Source organism: Astatotilapia calliptera, chromosome 5 (assembly GCF_964374335.1).
Source record: "Astatotilapia calliptera chromosome 5, fAstCal68.1, whole genome shotgun sequence".
Lineage (NCBI taxonomy): Eukaryota > Metazoa > Chordata > Actinopteri > Cichliformes > Cichlidae > Astatotilapia > Astatotilapia calliptera.
The window spans coordinates 25,461,707-25,483,363 of NC_137426.1; the positions used below are offsets into that span (position 1 = coordinate 25,461,707).

Genomic DNA, 21,657 nt, shown 5'->3' on the forward strand with positions numbered 1-21,657 from the left:
GTGCCCCACCCAAGGCCATAGAGCCTCTCATGAGGTTATAGACAGAAAACTTTGCAAATACCACAATCCCACCCACTGTTCACGACACTTAATGTACTGCAGCCAGACACAGGGAGAGACTAGAGCATGTTCAGGGTTTGAAAGCCTGATTGGGAAAAACAGTCAGTGTTTATAACAGCATACTAACAGCAGAGCTGAAATGAAAGTAGTAGCTATAAACTCAGGCTTATCATGCTTTAGATATCCTCCCAGAACTTAACATGCCCAGCTTTGCTCTAACTGAATTTAGTCAACACTGCATAAGGTTTCACTTTGAAAGGATGAGTATGAGAAATGTACACTGGGCACTTTCATTTGCTTTCCTAGTAGAGAGTTAGATAAGAACACATGATACCATCCATGTCTTCCTGCATATTAACTGCAACCTGCAGTTAGTGTAGCTTAGCAATAAGCCTGGAAACAATGGGAAGCAGCTAGCTTAGTCAAAATGCAACAAAATCCAAGCTCAGTTAAATTAAACACAGTGATTGTTGTTATGTGCAAAAAAACATAGCTGGAAAATGAAAACTAACCATTTTGTGGACTTAACCTCTGGTGGGAGCAGTTTCTTTCTCAAGGATGCTGGTACAGAATTTTTAGTGCTGTAGTTGCTTTCAATGTCTTTGTGAAATACAGCCCTAAAACATTAAACCTTAAACTTGAAATAGCAAAATGCTAAAAAGAAAGAAAAATCTAAGCAAAGTAACTTAACCTGTCCGCCACTGCAGATCACACCCGACAGTCCTGTATCCCCAGTGGCCTCAGTAATTCAGACCCAACCAGGAATAGGTCACAAGTATATTGTCTGGTGTATATGCTCTGTGGTATCTGGTTTCTTTTATGATCTATTCATGCTTATTAACCCAGCAGCCTGTTCTTTATTATTTTATACTTGGTCTTTTTATAAGTACTTACTGAAACTTAAACCAGTGGGTGATGATTTTATTGCCTTGTGCAACCATCTGCTCTGAATGTTTTTTGCTATAGCAATACTCTGCTGTGACACACAGAACAGCACGGCGCTGCATCGTTTGTTGGCCCATCTGTCCCAGAAGCTGTAGACCAGCTACTGTATCCATAACCTCAGGTCCTTGATGCAATTTAATTCATTAATTCAATGTGATGTTGCAACATTCATTCAATCGGTGTCATCTGCCCTGAGGATCCATTGTACTACATTGCAAGTACGCTGTGAATAACAGACTCCTCGCAGCAGTACTGCTGGATTAACGTGCATCATTCTTGTTGAAACAGGAAAAGCTGACTAAGCCACAGGTCGCTGTGTTGAAAAGCACTGACACTGCCCCATTGTGTCATATCTGCCCCAGCACCCCTTTCAGGCCTGTGAAGAAAGACTTTGTCAGAGTGACAAGCACAGAATTTGTCATGTCTAAACAAATACTTACCGTAACAAAAAGCACTCATTTCCTAGAAATACCATAAGGTACAGGTGTGAGGTGTAGAATTCAGGATGGATGCACTGAACATGCCCCCTCAATATTTAAGACTCATGCATTTGACACCTCAGCTCTATAAAACCATAAAAAATAAAACAATTCAAGGGCATATGTAGAAAAATGTTTTTTTCAGAAACTGTAGATCTACTGGGATTTTCCCACACAACTATTTACACATAAGTATTTCAAGAGTTAAGGGTCCAGTATGAGCAAAGTGTACCTAAAAAAGTAGTCAGTGAATGTATCTGAGGACACTTTATTCTTGCTGAAAGTCATCTAAGTTTTGAGACTCAGTATTTGCTAAGTGATTGTAGTGCCAATTCACATAGCACTTTGTACTGTAAGGTAAAGACCCTGCAGTATCTGTGAGAAAGATCCAAAGATCACATGACTGCCTATGAGCATGCACTTTGTGACACTGAGAAGGAAAAACTCCCTTTTAAGAGGAAGAAACCTCAAACCAGCAGGATCAGGGAGGGGCAGTCATCCATCACGCCCGGCTGGGTTGATGGAAAGAGAAAAGAAGAAGAGGGCCTGGGCAGACAGGACAAAAACAGAGAATGGGAGAGATGACTTTAAATTATAATGACATGTTGCAGTCATTTAGAAAATAACTGAATAATAGCAAAGCAAAAATAGAACATTAAGTCATGCCTGTGTGTGTGTGTTTGTTGAGAATAATTACATGAAATTAAGAAGGCTTATATTATATATTATCAGCCTAATATTGTAACAATTTAGGATGATTGAGAGACTCTATTAAACACATTAAAGTCATAAGTCACCTAGGCGCTTTTCTTTACATAAAGACATTTCCATCACAAAATGAGGCAGACTCCACCCGCTTGTATTTCCCTCCCAATGCTTAAGCGAAACCTACACCCGTGCTGTGAGGGGTGGGGAGAGGCTATAGTGACAAGAAATATGAAAGAAACTTGGTGGTTGCTGTGTTTGGCTGTGTGAGTCACTGATAGCTTAGGGGGTTAGAACATGTCTGATATTCACAGTTGGTATTTCTATGTTTATGTTATGTAATCTATAGAATGCACCCTTGTCCAACAGCTGAATTCCTTTGAGAGTAAACGTGTTCATGCCTGAATGACATGAAATAATAAATGCTTTCTCCGTGCCACCCACCTGCATACATGCAAATCCTGTAACACTGCGTTCTTAAACCTGTATCGTTACATTAAGAGATCTTTAAACAGTATAAACAGCAATCTAATACTTGCTTTAATCGAATTAGCTTGACACTGCAGTGAATTTTCCGTCAACATGCCCAGCTCGTAATGCACCTGAAGTAACTTTTGTATCACGTAGCCAACCCAACACAAAAACACAGGGCATGCATAAGCCTACTAAAAAAATAGATTACTAAAGTAGCCATGAGTCAGATCATTAGCTCATGAAAGACAAAGTTTTTTTTTCTTCCCAGACTTGTTCAAATGTCTGACATAAACTTTGGCATTGCTTTCAGAAGATAATCAACTTATTGTGCATGATGACATCATTATAAATCAAAAATCTAGCCTGAAGTGGTGACTGATCAAGTTATAACAAGTGCCTGCAATGAAACACGATGACTTGCATCATGTCTTTCCAGTGTTTTTATGATTTAGTGGAGCGAACAGATTTAGTAGTCTCGGCTCTCTAAAACCACACTAGCGGCAATTTGGGTAATCGCTACCACAATTAGTCTCATCTAGAATTTGTCTGTACAAGTTCTGACACATAACGTTTCAGATGTGTTTCTTTACTATAAAAAAGACCTGCTATTCAACTTGGGTAACAGGTCTTAATGCCTCTGCAGTCTTGGGGTGGAGGTGACTGACAGATAGAGGATCCACATCAACAAAAAGCAAGGGTGAATATTCTGGATGCCTGCTAGAGGTGTGCCTCTTTTCTTTTGTTAAACTGAGGCACGCACCTGCAGCAGGTACTGCTTTCTGAAGATATTATTTCTTCGGGTCATGATGCAGGACACTCACATTGCATTGTGACAATTTCTTGCAGGTACCAAATGAAATTTCATTGCACTGATTTAATCCTGGCCCAGGCCCTCAACTTTTTGGATCTTGAATGGCTTCTTTCCAGTTCTAAATTGAACATAGGTGTGATTGTGAGTGTGAAAGGTTGTCTGTCTCTCTGTACGGGGTGATCGTGTCTCAAGAGTTGGCAGTTCGTCTTGTAATCGGAAGGTTGCTGGTTCGAGCCCCGGCTCGGACAGTCTCGGTCGTTGTGTCCTTGGGCGAGACACTTCACCCGTTGCCTACTGGTGGTGGTCAGAAGGCCCGGTGGCACCAGTGTCCGGCAGCTTCGCCTCTGTCAGTGCGCCCCAGGGTGGCTGTGGCTACAATGTAGCTTGCCATCACCAGTTTGTGAATGGGTGGATGACTGAATGTGTAAAGCGCTTTGGGGTCCTTAGGGACTAGTAAAGCGCTATACAAATACAGGCCATTTACCATTTACCCCTACAGGATATCTCAGTGTAAGCTGAGATTGGATCAAGCCCATTCTTGCAAACCCAAATTGTATAAGTGGAAGACAATGAATGGATGAATGGAAAATCACCTTAATTGTAAATTTGTATTTGTTGCAACACTTTCTCATCCATCCATGCATACATACATCCTCTTCTGCTTGTCCAATTCAGCATCCTATTCCAACTACCGCAGCTCTAGAGGCAGGGTGGACAAGTCACCAGCCTGTCGCAGAGATTTTATCCTTATTAATTAACAGGTGTATAATCAACTTAATTGGGCCAGTGTTGGCCTAGTAAAAGTAATTTTAGCAAGCACAATATGTCATTCACACCTTCCCTGCACCCCTCTCAGCCATCCAAAGCATTCTTATGTTTGTTTTACTGACATGTCAGAAAAGTTACCTGGTTTATCAAGGCTGTCAGCTGTCATTTTTCACTGACTGAAAAGTTGTTCACTCCCTGCGGGGCATCTGTAGAAGGCAGAAGGAAAAGGACGCTTTGGTTAAACTGCTGCATAACTCTGGGGCAACTGACAGCAGCACCAACTTGTCAGATGGAACCAGTTTGGTTCGAACCCTGTATTGACAGAACTGAGCATCTTTCCCTGAAGGCAACCACCAATTATGATTGGGTGTGTAGCTCTGAGAATGGAGGAATGTCAGAAGATCTTTCTACAGTTAACTTTTTACTTCTGGTGATAACAGCACAGACTGGTTTTCTGTTTGTTCTGTGCTAGTGATGAATCCACAAAACAACAACTAAAGGCCAAATATTCTTTGCTTATTTGCATGCAGATTAAGTTGTATTGTTTTGGTTCTCAATGGTTATGTTGTTTTCCTAAACCCCTCTTTGTAAGAGCATGTGTTTAGTTAGCAAAGTTTGATTGTGTGTTGACAGAAATGGTGTGTAGGTATGCCAGAAGATAATATTAAAAAGTTGTCCCTATGTTTTAGCCCTGCGACAGACTGGCGACCTGTCCAGGGTGTACCCTGCCTCTCGCCCTATGACAGCTGGGATAGGCTCCAGCGCCCCCCGCGACCCTGAAAAGGATAAGCGGAAGCGAATGGATGGATGGATGGATGGATGTCCCTGAGATGCAGGACAGTCATATTGATTATGCTTACTGATTTATTCAAGGTAGTTCATGCATGAAGAGCTGTTCTGCATGTTCAAATTCTGATCTGTCTGTAAATCACTCATGGTGAGATAATTAAGGTGTGGGCCTCCCCTCCACCCTTAATCACTGATGTTCTCTGATAGAGAAACAGAAGTATTTCTCTTTGTGTTAATCCGTGTCTGGGTCTCACACATAACTTTCACTCCAAAGTATGCACGGGTGTGTCTAATGAACGTTTCCTGGTGTTGCATAAAAGAAAGAATGGTTATTTCAGCTGCTCTGTCGCCACAGCGGGTAGTGGCGCACATTTGATTTGGCAGAATTTCACATTGGATGCCCGATCCCAGTTATCATATGCTGAGAGGCGGGGTACACCATACAAAGGTCACCAGTCTGTCACAGGGCTATTACGGAGAGACAGACAACCATTCACAATCACAAGGCCACTCCTACGGCCAATTAAGGATCACCGGGAAACCTAATCCTGTGCAGGTCTTTGGTCTGTGGGCGGTAGCCGGAGTACTCAGAGATGACCCACAAAGACACACGGTTTCTTAAATTCAGTCTCCCTCTACTTAGCACAAAATGCTTGTTTTGAAAAATTCATGTTGTGAAACCATATATGATCATAATTCCCTGAAATGATCTTCCTGTAGATGGGGCAACCTCATCTTTCTTTATTTGCAAGTTTGGAGTAAGTAATATAGTTTCTTACAAAAAACCCCATTAAAATGTCTTGTTTTTCATCATCGCTACCTAAAAGACTGCATTATATTTGTTTTGGCAGATTTATTGAACTATATTTCAGCATGGGTTTTAACATTTGCTTGTTATTATGTGAAGTAAGGCCATAGGTTTAGCGTTAGTGTCATTTAAGCGCTGATAATCAGCAAACTACAGGCATCCTGATGGCAGAGTGTCTTTTATGAGCACAAGTTAATAATTTACTACTATCAAAGCTGGCATTCACAGTGTATGAGGCTAAAAGTGCTGGGAGGTTTGATGGTATCTCCTCGCTTCTCTTTTACTTGTTCAAACAGGCAACTCTGCGGGTATATGCCAAGCAGGCTTCTGTTTGAATGCTACAATTTTCTTATTCCAGCCCCTCATTTACTGTAACATTTACACTAGGCGCTATCTGAATTATCACTATGAACACGCCCAAGTGTGTATGTGTGTGAGTGCAGGCACACACATACAAACACACACCACAAGCTACGCAACAGACATTATAGAGGAGACGTGTAAGCAATGATGAGAAAGTGGTTGCTAGGCAATACAGTAATAATAACGGCAACACATCACCCAGCATGAGTTATGGTGAAGGAATGTTGTTTGTGTGATGACAGGAAATACACTCATGAGTTAGTTTTACTATATATGGCTATTAAAGGATATTCCTGTTCATTTCACCTGCTTAAACCCCAACATGCTCAAACTTGTACAACACGGTATGAAAATAATAAACAGTAAATTCTTGCATGAAGTCATTATTAGTCCAACATATTCAGCCTCAAATCATGATGTCATGATGGTTCTAATTCTCTATGAATAGGGAAGGCTAGCACAGTTTACTCTGTGAGAGGAGAGTGAGGTGTCACCCTTTGACTGCGTGTGTTTGACTGTAGTTTACCTGCACAGCCACACACACTTGAGTTAACCTGTAGGTTTCAGTGTATGTGAAGAGCGTATAGGAGTAAATTCTGTTGCTCTCTATTCAAGGTAATGATTGATAAGGAGGCTGAGGTCGGTGCTTGCCTTGTGTAATGTGCTGAATTGAGTCACTGACAGGACACTAACGGTGCTGAACCACCTCCGATCGGGCGGGTGGTGTCCTCAGAATGTGCGTGCTGCAGGCAAAATACAGGGAGTGCAGAATTATTAGGCAAGTTGTATTTTTGAGGAATAATTTTATTATTGAACAACAACCATGTTCTCAATGAACCCAAAAAACTCATTAATATCAAAGCTGAATGTTTTTGGAAGTAGTTTTTAGTTTGTTTTTAGTTTGAGCTATTTTAGGGGGATATCTGTGTGTGCAGGTGACTATTACTGTGCATAATTATCAGGCAACTTAACAAAAAACAAATATATACCCATTTCAATTATTTATTTTTGGAGCTACTGGAGCTCTCTGCCCTTTACCAATCCAGCCACGGGCCCATCCATCTGGCCCATCAAGACTCACTCTCATTTCATCAGTCCATAAAACCTTAGAAAAACCAGTCTTGAGATATTTCTTGGCCCAGTCTTGACGTTTCAGCTTGTGTGTCTTGTTCAGTGGTGGTCGTCTTTCAGCCTTTCTTACCTTGGCCATGTCTCTGAGTATTGCACACCTTGTGCTTTTGGGCACTCCAGTGATGTTGCAGCTCTGAAATATGGCCGAACTGGTGGCAAGTGGCATCTTGGCAGCTGCACGCTTGACTTTTCTCAGTTCATGGGCAGTTATTTTGCGCCTTGGTTTTTCCACACGCTTCTTGCGACCCTGTTGACTATTTTGAATGAAACGCTTGATTGTTCGATGATCACGCTTCAGAAGCTTTGCAATTTTGAGACTGCTGCATCCCTCTGCAAGATATCTCACTATTTTTGACTTTTCTGAGCCTGTCAAGTCCTTCTTTTGACCCATTTTGCCAAAGGAAAGGACGTTGCCTAATAATTATGCACACCTGATATAGGGTGTTGATGTCATTAGACCACACCCCTTCTCATTACAGAGATGCACATCACCTAATATGCTTAATTGGTAGTAGGCTTTCGAGCCTATACAGCTTGGAGTAAGACAACATGCATGAAGAGGATGATGTGGACAAAATACTCATTTGCCTAATAATTCTGCACTCCCTGTAGATAAACCTGCTTCTGCAAGTTTTCTGTGTGGCTGCCCAACACTTAATAGATACATGGGGGCCTTTTCCTTTCTATAATAGTCCAACATGACGTACCCACATGGCGCATATAAACAAAACACTGGTGAAAAATGTTTTCCTATGGTTAAGTGATCTCTTCTTACATGCTTGGAAAGGCCTGGTTTTAGGAAAAGTTATCCACCAGTGCTAGGTGCTACTAAACCCTCACACAGCTGGTTCAGCTGAGTTGCATACTAGAGTGGCTAATAGTCATCTAAAGATTAAAATATGACGGAGAACTGAAACCTAATATAACCCTGATTTAACAATGGAGCTTGCAAGGAGCTAGGCCTGGTATTTGGGAATTGAGTGAGACACTGATTTATTTAAGCCAAAAATATGAGGCTTTTACCTTCAATAATTTTTGAGATATTCATATTCAAACATTAAAAATATTTGATATCATTTCACATCAATCATTTCATATGTCCAAACTTTGGACAGCAGCATATTATTAGGCAAATTATTGCTGGTCGATCAGAACGTGTTCCAAAAATGGAATGATTTGAGATGGAATGACCCATGTGCAAAGCAAAATAATGGGAAAAAAATCACACAGTGGCACTGTTGTATGTAATGCAAAAGGCTGAGTCAGGCTCAACCTTTTCTGATTTCCGGACATTCAACCAGAGCTTGCTGCAACTCCACTGTGACTGTCTTAACTCTGATAAATGGGAGAGGCGCTGCTCGAATGCTCAGTCTAAACAAACAGAAGGGTCAGGCCAGCCAGGTGTGCAGGCCTGTGAGGCTGTAGTTACAAGCAGCACTGCTGTGAGATAAATAGTACTGGCATGCACTATGAAAATCCAAACATGCTGAGGGTTAATAATAATAACGGTTAAATATATGACAACTTTGTTATATTTGTTAAACCTCTTAGCATATTAAGATTTGCAGCAAAACAACTGCTAAGGCTGCTGGGAATACCGATAGTTGGTAGGTCTAGTAGGCAAACTGAAAGCTTGAAAGAGTTTGAAAGTTTGGGCGATCACAAAAGTCAGTTGGATTTTGTAGCGGCTTGCTTTGAAATTTGATCTCTCACACACAAACCCACATACCCACAGAGAGACAGAAAGACACACACAGACGCGCGTACAGTTTATATTTGTTCATCACCTCAGACAGAACTGATGCTGTTCAGTTGTGGCACAACTGTTGAAACAACATAAAGAAAATAGAACAGAAATGAGAAAACAGACAGTGCAGGTACTGTCTGTGACATCAAAAGCAGGTGTTTTCAAATGCCCACAAGCAAATGAGCTGGTTGCTAGGCTTTCATTTGGCTAGACAACTTTCTTCCTGGTGTGACAAAGGGTGAGTCATCGAGTTAGTCTGCCGTTTGTGCCAGAGTTCCCATGCGTGCCTACAACAGTAGTAAGGTGGTTTTTGAGCACGTCTCTGTGTGTTTCTGTGCGCATGCATGTGTGTACACTACAAGTTAAAATGTTAAAGTCCAAAACTGTAAAGCAATATCTCTTGGTGATGTCTTACTGAACTGCGTGGGTATGTCTGAGCGTGTGTTAGCATGCCAACAAACTGTCAACATTGTGACTGTGAGAACTTTGTGAACAGCAGCAGCTCTGCAATGCAGCTTAGCATCTTAGCATCGCTTTGTTGCGTTAACCTTTATAAATGTGTCCCAGTTTAACCACATTCTCCTGGTTTGGCATCTACAAGATATTTCAATGCATGACTTGTGGCTTGTGCTGTGTTGTAAGGGTGTGCACCTTGATTTTTTTTTTTTTTTTTCCAGGTGGTGAAATTCTGAGGCCTAAGAGTAAAATCCAGGGCGACATCACTCCCTCCTAAAGAACACACCCACAAACTTAAGCCAAAGCAAGCACAAAGGGGGCCATTGATGTGTCCAAAGGTTTTGGCTTCTCTCTTTTATGTCCACTATTCCTTTCATGTTTAGTCAATAGTTTACATTTGATTGTAAAGTCCACTTAATACATAAGGCTTTGATAATTTTCTAGCGAGAATACAAATGAACATTGCAGAGCACAGGACAGAAAATGTGTGCAATTCTATAACATGGAAAGAAATGTGCTTAACATAGAGTAATTGTGGTGCTGTACAAAGACACTGAAGTCACAAATGAAGAAACGTGACCCTGTTTCAGATCTGGATTAAAGTGATCAGACAAGTGTGAATATCTGTTGGTATAGAAGTGAGAGAGACAGATGTACATCCTTTATTAATTCAGTTGCAGAGAGAAGAGAGAACATCACAAATTAGCTGTTTATATGAGCATACTTTATCAGTATGCTAATATACAGAGTGGTACAAATATTCGTTCAACAGGTCAACTTGTGGCAGTGTCTTAATGAATTTCTTTGGATTTCACAGTAATCAAGAGGTTGAATTATTCATGAGTACCAATATTTACTATGAAATGAATATCCACATTAATGCTTTGCTAGGTATGCATTTGTATCACATTTTATCACATAATGTTATAAATGCAAGTATTTACCAGGTTACTAAATGCTTCTTAGACAGCTCTGTGTAACTTCCTGGTTTGCTTATGCACAACAAATCTTTCATGATGATGCTATCCTAGCATGGGTGGTGACTTTGTTTGACTTCAGGTGTATCGGCCAAGTTTCTCTGGACCCCCCGAACCCTGGACTCTAACACTAACACACAGTTAATTCTATATTTGTTGTAAGTCTACTTAACATCAAAGGTCGATGTAGCTTGCTGATGTTTCTGTACCCAGTGGTTTAAATGCAAATCTGTATGTAAAATATGTACGTATGCAGGCACGTTAAACGTAATCTAAAGGTTGATATCTGGGTAAAGAATGTAAATAAAAGACACAAGGGCATGCATATTTATAATTCGTTTTTTTGTGGGCGGATGTCATGCATGGTGGTTTTTACTATTAAAAACCACCATACGAAGAATTTGGTATCACCTCTCTGAAAAACTCAAAATAGTTTTATAACTGGTGAAACTGTTGCACAACTGTTTCCTTGGTCACAGACTCAAGAATTCGTAAAGATTAGACTTATTAATCAGACTTTCACAACCTGCTTATTTTGACAGGAATGTGCTCCACCCAAAGTCACATCAGACATGAAGATGACTATCTCACCCACAGTGGACAGATATAGTGATCTGATAAACTAAAAGTAAATAAAGTAAAAGGAGCAGCAATTGTTTTAATTATTAAAAGGAGCGACGAAATAATTATGAGCGTCCATTCCAGCTTGACGAAAGAGAATGCACTTTGTTAAGTGCGTTAAGAAAAGAACTGAGTTCAAACTAACAAGATGCAAGGCATAGCTGCTCAGCAGGTTTTCTGCAGCTAGAGGCAAGGCCAGAGGCTAAGCTTCAAAACAACAATGGAAAGTTTAGATCACATTAACAAGAAAAAGAAAATGCAGGTAACGTTTCGGCTCATCAGAAGTGGAGTTCCTTGTTTTGTGCTTCACTTTTACTACCAAACTTTTCTTTGAACTGGACATGAGTAATAAACAGAGAACAGAGGTTGCATGTTTAGCAGATTTTCAATTACAACCTGAAACATTTCATTTTTTAATATATTTGACTTGAATAGGGATCATAATGTAGAAAATGAACATGTTGTTGTATCTAGTAAGACTAGGAAGTAGCAATACTCAGATTCAAATTTTATGCCACCTCATCTGCCTAGATGCTGCTTTATGGATGTAGTTGTTGTCCTAACCATGCAGCAGCGTACCTATTAGTTAACATGTGCCACCAAGTGATCCTAATAAAATGTTTCAATGTGGTGAGGTGGGAACAACTTCTGAAATCAACTCCCCCAGCCTGAACATAAATGTTCAGTTTTGTTAGTATGTTGCCTTAAATGGGATACAGCAATGCAACTTACAGTACTAGTTAGATACTCATCTCAAATGTGCACTGCATTCACAGATTGAACATAGGTTTCATTCACTCCATTTGATTCCTTATTGAAAAAGTCAGTATGAAGAGGCATAGCCTACCAAACCACACCTTCACAGTGTAAAACTGTCCACACCCTGGTCACACATACTACAGTGGTACAAAAGGGAATTCCAGAAACTAGGTTATAATATGTGCCGTAGTTTTTTTTTGTTTATGAGATATAAAATTATATCACTTCACAATGGCACTTTTTAAATGTTTTGAGACCTTTATTCAACCATAACTTGCAGCCTATCACATGTTCCGTCAGTCAGGTGTGCAGCTGGAATAGCGCTGTTACTGAACTCCCCATAATTACTGAGCTATGCTCTGATAGTTTGTTCCTTCACAAGTATGTAAGACAGGCACGAGAAAGCCATTCAGAGTGGGTGGAGACAGGTTTTTAGAGTAAACACTGGAGCCTGGACACATATAAAGAGTTGGTCACAGTTCTTGAAGCCCAAAAGAAATAACACTGACACATTTTAACTCATTTTAAAGGCTTTATACATCTTCACAGGAAGCCTGACTTCAGTGTTTTGGGTTTTGCACTTCAGATTACTCAGACTTGACCAGCTTGAGCTTTTTAATTGTGACAATTGTGTGACAAAATTTAATTGTGTGATGGGTCATGGCTGATGACATTTTAAACAAAGACAGACAAAACGTATAGCGATAGTGATCTGTCGTGATCACTTTGTTGCTACATTTACCAAGATTTTATTTGAATTTTTTATTTTTGTCTTTGCTTTTCTACTGGAACTGCACCACTCCTAATTCCTGTTTATCAAATATCTCAATGAAACAATTGTTTGGACCAGATACCAGGGCCCCACCCTGTTTGGTGATTCCTACTGTGTGGGTTGACTTATTGGCACTCAAGTTTGCACGCTGAGAATTGCTGTGAAAATACCGCACAGCATTAGAGACAGCACTGAAACTGATCTGTTTATGCAGGTAACATAATCCCGGGTCTCTAACTGACTGTAATGCAACTGTTTGAATTCAGTGAGATACAAGAGTGGAACATGCATTTTCTCAGAATCACAGCTGGGCAGCAGCTAGTTGAGCTTTTAGAGTAAATTCCACACCACGGTAGAAATTAAAGGCATGTGCATGTGAAAAGTTGGGGAAGAATGAAAAAGAATGCAGACCTCTCCCACAAAGGTACAGAGGTGAGAAACTAGTGTGCCAGTGTTTAAGTATGGGAGCGGTGGGTGCGGTCAAGTAAGCACAAAAAACAACCACTCAATCTTGAATGCACATTACTGATTCATGGAGCAGATTATTTTCAGTCGAACAAGGAAGAACAAACTATAAGCGTAAAGCATTATTTTATACAACAATGTTCTGGCAGCACTTATGTTGAACTCTGCCTGGGGCATTTGACTAAATAATACTTTATTCTTGAAGTTTATTCCTTTCTTTGCAGTAATCCATGCTTGAATCTCTCAGGTTTGCGTAAATACTGATAACACAGATGAGTTAAGATGTCTAGAATCAGTATTCAAAATGCAAAACAGTGTAAAAGCAAACAAGTCCAATGCAAATGTGTATTTAACTAGATGCACAATGTGATACATGCACTTTTAATTGTAACTACAGGAAAAGATTGTTTGAAGTGAGTGCAGTTTCATGTTGGATTCTTATTGTTTCTGTTGTGATGCAGATGCCTCATTTGCATTTGCATGTAGTGAACTATATGCAGTATATTTTTAAAACTTGTTTTAAGGACTGTGTGGACATTTGTTTTGCTATAGCTATAACTATACTGTACTGTGCAGCATGCTAACACAATGCTAACACAATGCTAACACAATGCTAACAGCACGCTATTCTTTTAGACGCAAACATTTCTCTCTAGAAAACTAGCAACACTAGGCTGGGCCATTTGTTTTGAATCATGACAAATGTCTTTACAAATGGCAATCATAGATGGTAATATTATTCGACTCCACGTACCAGACCATGTATGGCTGTGGTGGTAGATCTGTTATACTAGAATGGGCACTGGTACATTCAACTGCTCATGAATTTAGCCTGTTATAATTAGGTGAATATGGAAATACAAACTTGCTAAATATCAGGTTCTTATAATGCTGTTCGGATGATTGGTTGGGAAATGATTTGTTTGGCAATGCTTCCAATGCTACCTTGATGCCAGGGACAGTAGTCAAACCGCTGGTGCACATCTCAGCTACATATTCTGGCCTATACTCTCTAATAAGTGTTTCATGAATGTCATTACTGCTGAAAAGATTTCATTGTTCATGAGAATTTTAGTCACTTTCTTGTGCTTCCTAAAACTGATCTTGACTTCGAATGATTTAATCGTAGTTTTGATCAGAGAGGACAATACAAACGAAGTGAATACTAGTGATAAAATAGCACATACGACCGTACAAGCACCATCCAAATTTTGGTTATTTATTGATGCATTTTGTTATGATGTCAGTGAAAAGCTTACACAACTTAAACAGTAGTTAGGGTGGAGCCAGCTTCATCTAATTAATATATAATGATGGGTTTTTTTGTTTTGTTTTTTACAACTTTTGGACCATTGTATGGTCTGATCCAGTGCTTTATGTTAAGGTGTTACTAAGAACTAATCAGTAACTGTTATGGTATGTAAGATATTGCCATATAAATTTAGCAAAGGAAAAGTATGGTATGTGCAGCATGACACATGTCACACTTAAATATATTAACCTGATTGCATCTGCTAAATAGACAGTACATAATGAATGCACTAATGAGACAAAGAGTCATAATTTGAGTAAAGCTTAGTATTACTTTGGTGATTTCTTTGTCAGTGGTTGGAATATACAGTATGTGCATGCTTTGATAAGAGAGGAGAAAGCTAGTTTATATGAAAGAATGTACATATCAAGACTACTTGTGTGTTGGTAGTGTATAAGTTTATGTATTTTGTGATATATTTTGACTGTGATTCTAATTTTTATCTTTTGCTTCAGTGGATGCAATAATAAACATAGAGAATCCATAAAAGGTTTTCTTTGTTGTTTTTTTTTATTCCACTTCACTTGGCTCTGCGTTACTTGTTTGCTCCTTCTCCCTTGTCCTGTTGCAGGGTGTGTCCAGGCTTATCTCCCTGACAATCCCTCCCTACCTGTTTTACAAGACTGGCCACTCCTGTCATTGAGAGCAAGAAGCGTGTAAGCTGAGGTGGAGGGAAGGCTTGAAAGCCAAACTCAGAGGGCAGGTGAAGATCCTCCCACCAGCTTGTACAGCCATAAAAGCAGCGAGAGTGTGCTGTCAGACACTCAGAGGGACTTGGCTCTCCTTTTGAAGACTTCTCAGCGTCAGTTTGCTTCTGCTCAACAAGTTGAAAATGTATCAACCCAGGAAGGCAGCATCAGTAGTGAGCTACAGCAGCAGCAGCAGGAGGTCGGTTCCCACCTCAAGCTCCTACTCCATCAAGAGAACCACATATGGTGGTGTTGGTTCGGGTTTTACTCCTAGCATAAGTGCATCAAGCAGTTATGGCCTTTCTAGCCAACCACTACTTGGACAACCAATCACTGCTGTCCAAGTCAACCAGAGCCTGCTGGCTCCTCTGAACCTGGAGATCGACCCCACCATCCAGGCTGTCCGCACCCAGGAGAAGGAGCAGATCAAGACCCTGAACAACCGCTTCGCCTCCTTCATTGACAAGGTTTGTTCCTCTGATCTCTCTGTCTGACTGCCTGTTCTATGTACAATTTACTGCAGGCCTCATTATTGTGGTACAGAGAACTTGCATGCCTCTTGGGCCAGATTTATCTCTTGCTTCTGCTACACGTGAATAGTTCAAAGTTTTCATCTTGGATATGTGAATGAAAACAAAAAGAATTAGAAAGTTAAAAGTAAGTGAATTGTCTAGCACACTAATGGCAATCTGTTTTCAGACGAGTACCACACTCAAAATGCAAATATGCTCTTGACATTAGCAGAACTGACAAAGAAAGGCAGTTGTGACTCTTATCTGGGTGGTGTATTCACCAGTGTCTTACAGCCTTTGCGATTAGAGAAGCATTTGAAAACCTCAATTCTGTCAGAGGTCATGACAGAGTTGATTTTAAACTAGCAGCTCCATTTAAAATCTGCTCTGAATAACAGCTGGCTTATAGCCCCGTCCAAGCCTATCTATCCACTGTCTAAACATGGGTGGCGATTACAATGCAACGACTCGCCTATTCCTCACTTGGCAGATGAGCACAGGGAACAGGGAATTATCTGCACTCTGTCTGCATAGTCCAAAGTCTGCAATTTGCACATTGCACTTATCACCTGGTTGTTATAGGCAACATGAGGACAGAGCTGCAAATCAGCCTTTACTTCATATAGATGTTACAGTCATACTGTCTGCACTGATGGGAACTATGGGTCATGGGTTTCTTCGTGTGAAACTGTAAATGGTATACCTTGACACTCGGACACACAAAACAACAAGTGCTGCAATTCTTTGTCTTCTGTGGTTTAACTGCCACACCCAGTTTTTATGGCTGGAGAGCCAGTGTGGCTTTCAACAATGCACGTAGGATGACTCATAGCCAAATTGCAGACCCAATAAGAGAAATCCTCAAGGCCACGTAGACGTTGGCGAAACATCTGCATGGAATATTCTGCATTATTTAAAGAAAAGAAAAGATAAAATGATACGTGTTCCAAAATAAAAAGGCCTAAAAGTTTACTTTAACACTTTTAGTGTACATTTGAAGAACTGCCTTCACGAGTCACAGCTGTTGTGACTGGGGCGTGGCAAGTCAAATAGATGTCTAGCTGCTCACTCAGTAAAGTTGTGCAATCTTTATATCTGATAACAAAAGTGCTGCACATTATACCCTTCTTTAAAAATTAAAAGAACCAAACCACCAAACAGACCTCAAGCCACATTCATATATGATTCAACGTTAAAAACACATGAAAATGATCAGCATCTGATCTTTTGTCTTAAATTTTGTGCTGTTTTCCAGGTGCGTTTTCTGGAGCAGCAGAACAAGATGCTGGAGACCAAATGGAGCCTCCTGCAGCAACAGACCACCACCCGCTCCAACATCGACGGCATGTTTGAGGCTTACATTGCCAACCTCCGCAGGCAGCTCGATGGGCTGGGTAATGAGAAGGTCAAGCTGGAGTCAGAGCTGAGGAACATGCAGGGCCTGGTTGAAGACTTCAAGAATAAGTAAGTGTTTACATGACACATATACCGACCAGCACCTCCTCTAAAGAGCAGACATAAAAAACGGAGAGGTGCTGATGTATTGCATTGTGTTCCAACAGGTACGAGGATGAAATCAACAAGCGTGCAGCAGCAGAGAATGAGTTTGTGCTCCTGAAGAAGGTGGGAAAATGTCAAGATGACCCTTTAAGTTTTTTAAAAAATGTGTGACCTTTGATGTGGTAAAAGTGACCATTTTTTGTTTGTATGTGACATCATTTCCAGGATGTTGATGCTGCCTACATGAACAAGGTGGAGCTGGAGGCCAAGGTGGATGCTCTTCAGGATGAAATCAACTTCCTCAGGGCTATCTATGAGGCTGTATGTAGTTTCTAATGTCTAATTTAACCAACTTATTGTGATTTCTCTTTTTGCACCCTAATAATTGTTTTTAACTTAACTGTTTTCCATAAACAATTTGTTCTGTAGGAGCTTCGTGAGCTGCAGAGCCAGATCAAGGACACCTCTGTCATTGTGGAGATGGACAACAGTCGCAACCTTGACATGGATGCTATTGTGGCTGAAGTGCGTGCTCAGTATGAGGACATTGCTAACCGCAGCAGGGCTGAAGCTGAGAGCTGGTACAAACAGAAGGTGAGGGAGCAAAGCTGATGCTCATCCCCTCTCTGCTTTTAATACACACTACAAAAGGTCTACTCTCTGGATTATGTTTCTGATGCACCTTGTATTTTTTTCATAATAGTATGAGGAAATGCAGACCTCTGCTGGACAGTATGGTGATGACTTGCGCACAACCAAGGCTGAAATCGCTGAGCTGAACCGTATGATTGCCCGTCTTCAGAATGAGATCGAGGCTGTCAAGGGACAGGTACATTTCAAGGCCTTTTACTCTGAGTACACCTTATAGTGTAAAAAGATTGGCAACTATTAAAGAATGCGTGACATGATTCTCCACAGAGGGCCAACCTCGAGGCTCAGATTGCAGAAGCCGAGGAGCGCGGTGAGCTGGCAGTGAAAGACGCCAAGCTCCGCATCAGGGACCTGGAGGAGGCTCTGCAGAAAGCCAAGCAGGACATGGCCCGCCAGGTGCGCGAATACCAGGAGCTCATGAACGTCAAGCTCGCCCTGGATATTGAAATCGCCACCTACAGGAAACTGCTGGAAGGAGAGGAATCCAGGTGAGATAAACTGAATTGTTTAGTTTCATGGCCCATGCATTAGACTCATATCTAAATTAAACACTAACTCTCTATTATTAAACCATTAGACTGGCCAGCGGAGGCGCCAGTGCAACCATCCATGTGCAGCAGAGCAGTGGTGGTAAGTTTTTTTATAAAAAAAAAAAAATCATGTATAAAACGTAAGCTAATAGATGACATAGAGAGGATGGATCATGACTTTACATTCATGCTTTGCTTTCTTCTCCAGGACTGTCCAATTCCTACAGTGGTTATAGTAGCGGTGGTGCCATCACCAAGTCTACAGTGTCATCTGTCAGCAGCAGAAGATACTTCTGAAGTCTTTCAAAAAAGGAGAGCCGTCCCCCTTTCCCTTCAGAAACTCTTGAACTTACTCTAAATCTCTAGCTTTTTCATGGTGCTATTCAATGCTGTTAAACATGTTCAACCAGAGTGCTGAATATGCCCCCAAAATCTGTGATTCCTAACACGGAATCTCTTGACTTTGTTCTGTTCAACAACATTGTAGCAGGAGTTTCTGAAGGGATTCTTAGCCTTTAACACACAAGGCCCAGGTCAGTTAGCGAGGGATCATTTCGTTTCTTTCTGCACTGACTTCCTGAGAAAAATAAATAAATAAAAAATGGAGTGCTAAAAACTAGGCAAGGAAAGACCTTTAAAATCGTGTCAGGAAGAAGAGCAAGTCACTGACCAGATCTGATCACTGGAAAAAATACAGGAGTTTGAAATTTGTGTCTTTACATGTTTACAGTTAAACTTTGAACTGATTGGTTATTGTCTTGCTCTTTTTTTTGTTGGTTTTTTTGTTGGTTTTTTACTGTTCTGTTCATTTTTTCCCTGCTTGGTTTTGCTTTCAGACTAAAACTACTTTGAAACCAGATTTATTTTGTAAAGCGACACGACTGAGTGTTGCTGCAAACAACATCGAATAAATCCAAATGAAATAAATCTGAGATTAAAAAAAAAGGTTGTCTCTTACTCTTGTTATTGTTGTTGTAAATGAAATTATTCCTGACTACTTCAAGCTGAGGAAGTTTTTTTTTTTTGGTTTTTTAAACAGGAAGATTTCTTTGCTGAGATTTCACATGGGGGCAGTGCTGCCACAGTTTTAGACTTTGAACTCAACCAGGTAGCATTCTCCAAATATCAAAGTCATAATTCATGTTTCAGAGGTTTATTACGTTATCGCTCAGAGTGATCACACAACAGCTGTAAAAAGGACAAAAAATCTGACCTTTTTAATCCAACAATCACTTTGACAGACTGCTGTGTCAGCAAAAGAGAATATCTGTGTAACATGAGCAGTAGAGATAACAGAAACGTAGCGTGGGAGGTTTCAGTTGGGAATTTACTGCATCTGCAACCATATGACACAAACATAGAAAATAGGAAGTGGAAGGCTCCAAAGCAAAGGGTTAGGCAAACAATGGCATTTCTATGATGGTAAGAAATAAGTAATGCCGCAAATCTACGTCTCTGTTTTTCATATTGTGAATGACTTAACCATAGACCGCAGGCTTTTTCTCTAAAATATTAGTTTGTGAAACCAACATACCTCAATGCTTCAGATTAGAACAATAACACTCTCCACAAAGAGGTGGACAAAAGAGTAGGGAAGAAGAAACACAAGTACTACAGTCTACCCTACATTCACCATGAAATCCAAACACTGTGTCAACATACAGTATTTATATTCAACACATGTTGCAGAACAACTGCTTGCAGGATTTTACGCCTTGACCTTCATATTGTGTGAGCTCAAAAACCAACAACAAAACAGGCCGAGTTATTTTTAAGTGTGCTATTTTCTGCACACTCAAAGGTGTATTTTTAAATGTGCCTCCCGCATTTAAGTCTACATTGGCAGGTTAACAAGAAAAATCCCTTTTATTAGCTTCACCTGGAGCACAAAACTTCTGGCAGTGATCGTACAATTTATTGACTTTAATCCCAGAGGAATTAACGTCAGATCGACTCAACATAATTGTTCCAGACACACGCCAATTGCTGTATTCACTCGTGTTTTCACGTTAAACCAGTTACATCACAGCTGAAACAGTTGTGAGGGAGTTGTCTTTTCACCCTGAGGTGGCCAGAAGGAAATCACACTTCCTACAATTATAAATGCTACATTTATCCCCAGGACAAACCAACAGTTTTGGCTGAAACACGTTAATACTTGCACAGCTTGCATACCTGCTTTTCAGTGGCACGGTGTTTCCTGCTGTGCAGCACTGTTATTATCCAGTATATGTCTATTTGGGCAATTAAGACAGACTCAATGAACATTCATTGACAAATGAGAACAGCTACTCCTGTAATGTTGAGCATGAAAACACAAGAGGCGCAAGGATGGAAAGGCACCGGTCATTAACCTCCCTGGAGAGACTGTAGAGTCTATGAGCAGCTTGTCCTTGAAAAGGATCAGTGGTCTTATTGTTTCACACGTAACAATTTCTCTGTGTCAGCAGGGATGGGACAGAAAACAGGTACTGTGCCCCCGTTTTCAAGGAGAGACAACCTTGCAGGAGCACAGATGAAAAAAAAAAATGCACCATCCCCTCTAATTAACTAGGCTATTCTTTTTTATACATATATAGATAATCAGGATAATAATAGTGATCTTGAACAATAGCAGAAGAATTAAAATGATGACGAATGCTTGAATTAGAACTATGGTGTCTACAAGTACACGTGGCGCTAACACCTGCGGCCTCAGACAAGTGTGGCTGCAGTAGAGAATAAATCAAAAGACACGGGGGAAAAAAGAATTGTCTATGCAGTACTTACTACGACATATTTGTAGTAAAACACAATTATCTGATAATAAACGCCATTTTAAAACATATTTAGTGCTAGGTGAACAAATTCATATTTAAAAACTCACATTGTTAAATATTAATATATTGATTTTAAACAGGATTTGTTCAGTATTACAATAAGTTCCTACTTTTTTTTTTCATTTTTGTTACACTCTGGGTTTGATAAATCTTCAGTTTAGAAGTTTAGTCTTCATTAATTTAACAAATCTGAGAATAAATATGTTTGTTTACAAGAACCCGCTGAACCTGCTGCCTTTGGATTATAGCAGTTAAAGCTGATTTGTAACATGGCATCAATTGTGTTTATAAGTAATACTTTTGAAAAACATAGACGATGCTACTTTTAGCTTCTCCCTTTGCTCTTCCTGATGCAACCCTGATGGATTTGTGTCTTCTCCCAGGATTCAGCCGGGACGTTTTTCTTGTTAGGCGAATTTGCGAACAACTACACTATTAAGCCACTTAAAAAACATTCACGCACCTATATAAAATTATTTGACACAAAGGTCAACCAGTGATGAGAGTATAAAGA

The 21,657-nt window shown here is 40.2% G+C and overlaps 1 protein-coding gene across 1 annotated transcript; it reads left to right on the forward strand.

Annotated features, from left to right (window-relative positions):
* Positions 1-15,083: 15,083 nt before the first annotated feature.
* LOC113022721 (keratin, type II cytoskeletal 8-like) lies at positions 15,084-19,269 on the forward strand. The gene is made up of 9 exons (XM_026168437.2): positions 15,084-15,598; positions 16,899-17,107; positions 17,206-17,266; positions 17,369-17,464; positions 17,573-17,737; positions 17,847-17,972; positions 18,062-18,282; positions 18,372-18,424; positions 18,533-19,269. The coding sequence occupies exons 1-9, from the start codon at positions 15,275-15,277 to the stop codon at positions 18,619-18,621; spliced, it is 1,344 nt and encodes a 447-aa protein (XP_026024222.2). The 5' UTR covers positions 15,084-15,274; the 3' UTR covers positions 18,622-19,269.
* Positions 19,270-21,657: the final 2,388 nt, after the last annotated feature.

What these genes read in the sequence shown, in the direction of transcription:
- LOC113022721 (XM_026168437.2), top strand. Translation starts at nt 15,275, where the DNA reads ATGTATCAACCCAGGAAGGCAGCATCAGTAGTGAGCTACAGCAGCAGC. An exon ending in GTTGAAGACTTCAAGAATAA is followed by an intron (nt 17,108 to 17,205) that starts GTAAGTGTTTAC and finishes GTGTTCCAACAG; the next exon opens with GTACGAGGATGAAATCAACA. An exon ending in AGTTTGTGCTCCTGAAGAAG is followed by an intron (nt 17,267 to 17,368) that starts GTGGGAAAATGT and finishes CATCATTTCCAG; the next exon opens with GATGTTGATGCTGCCTACAT.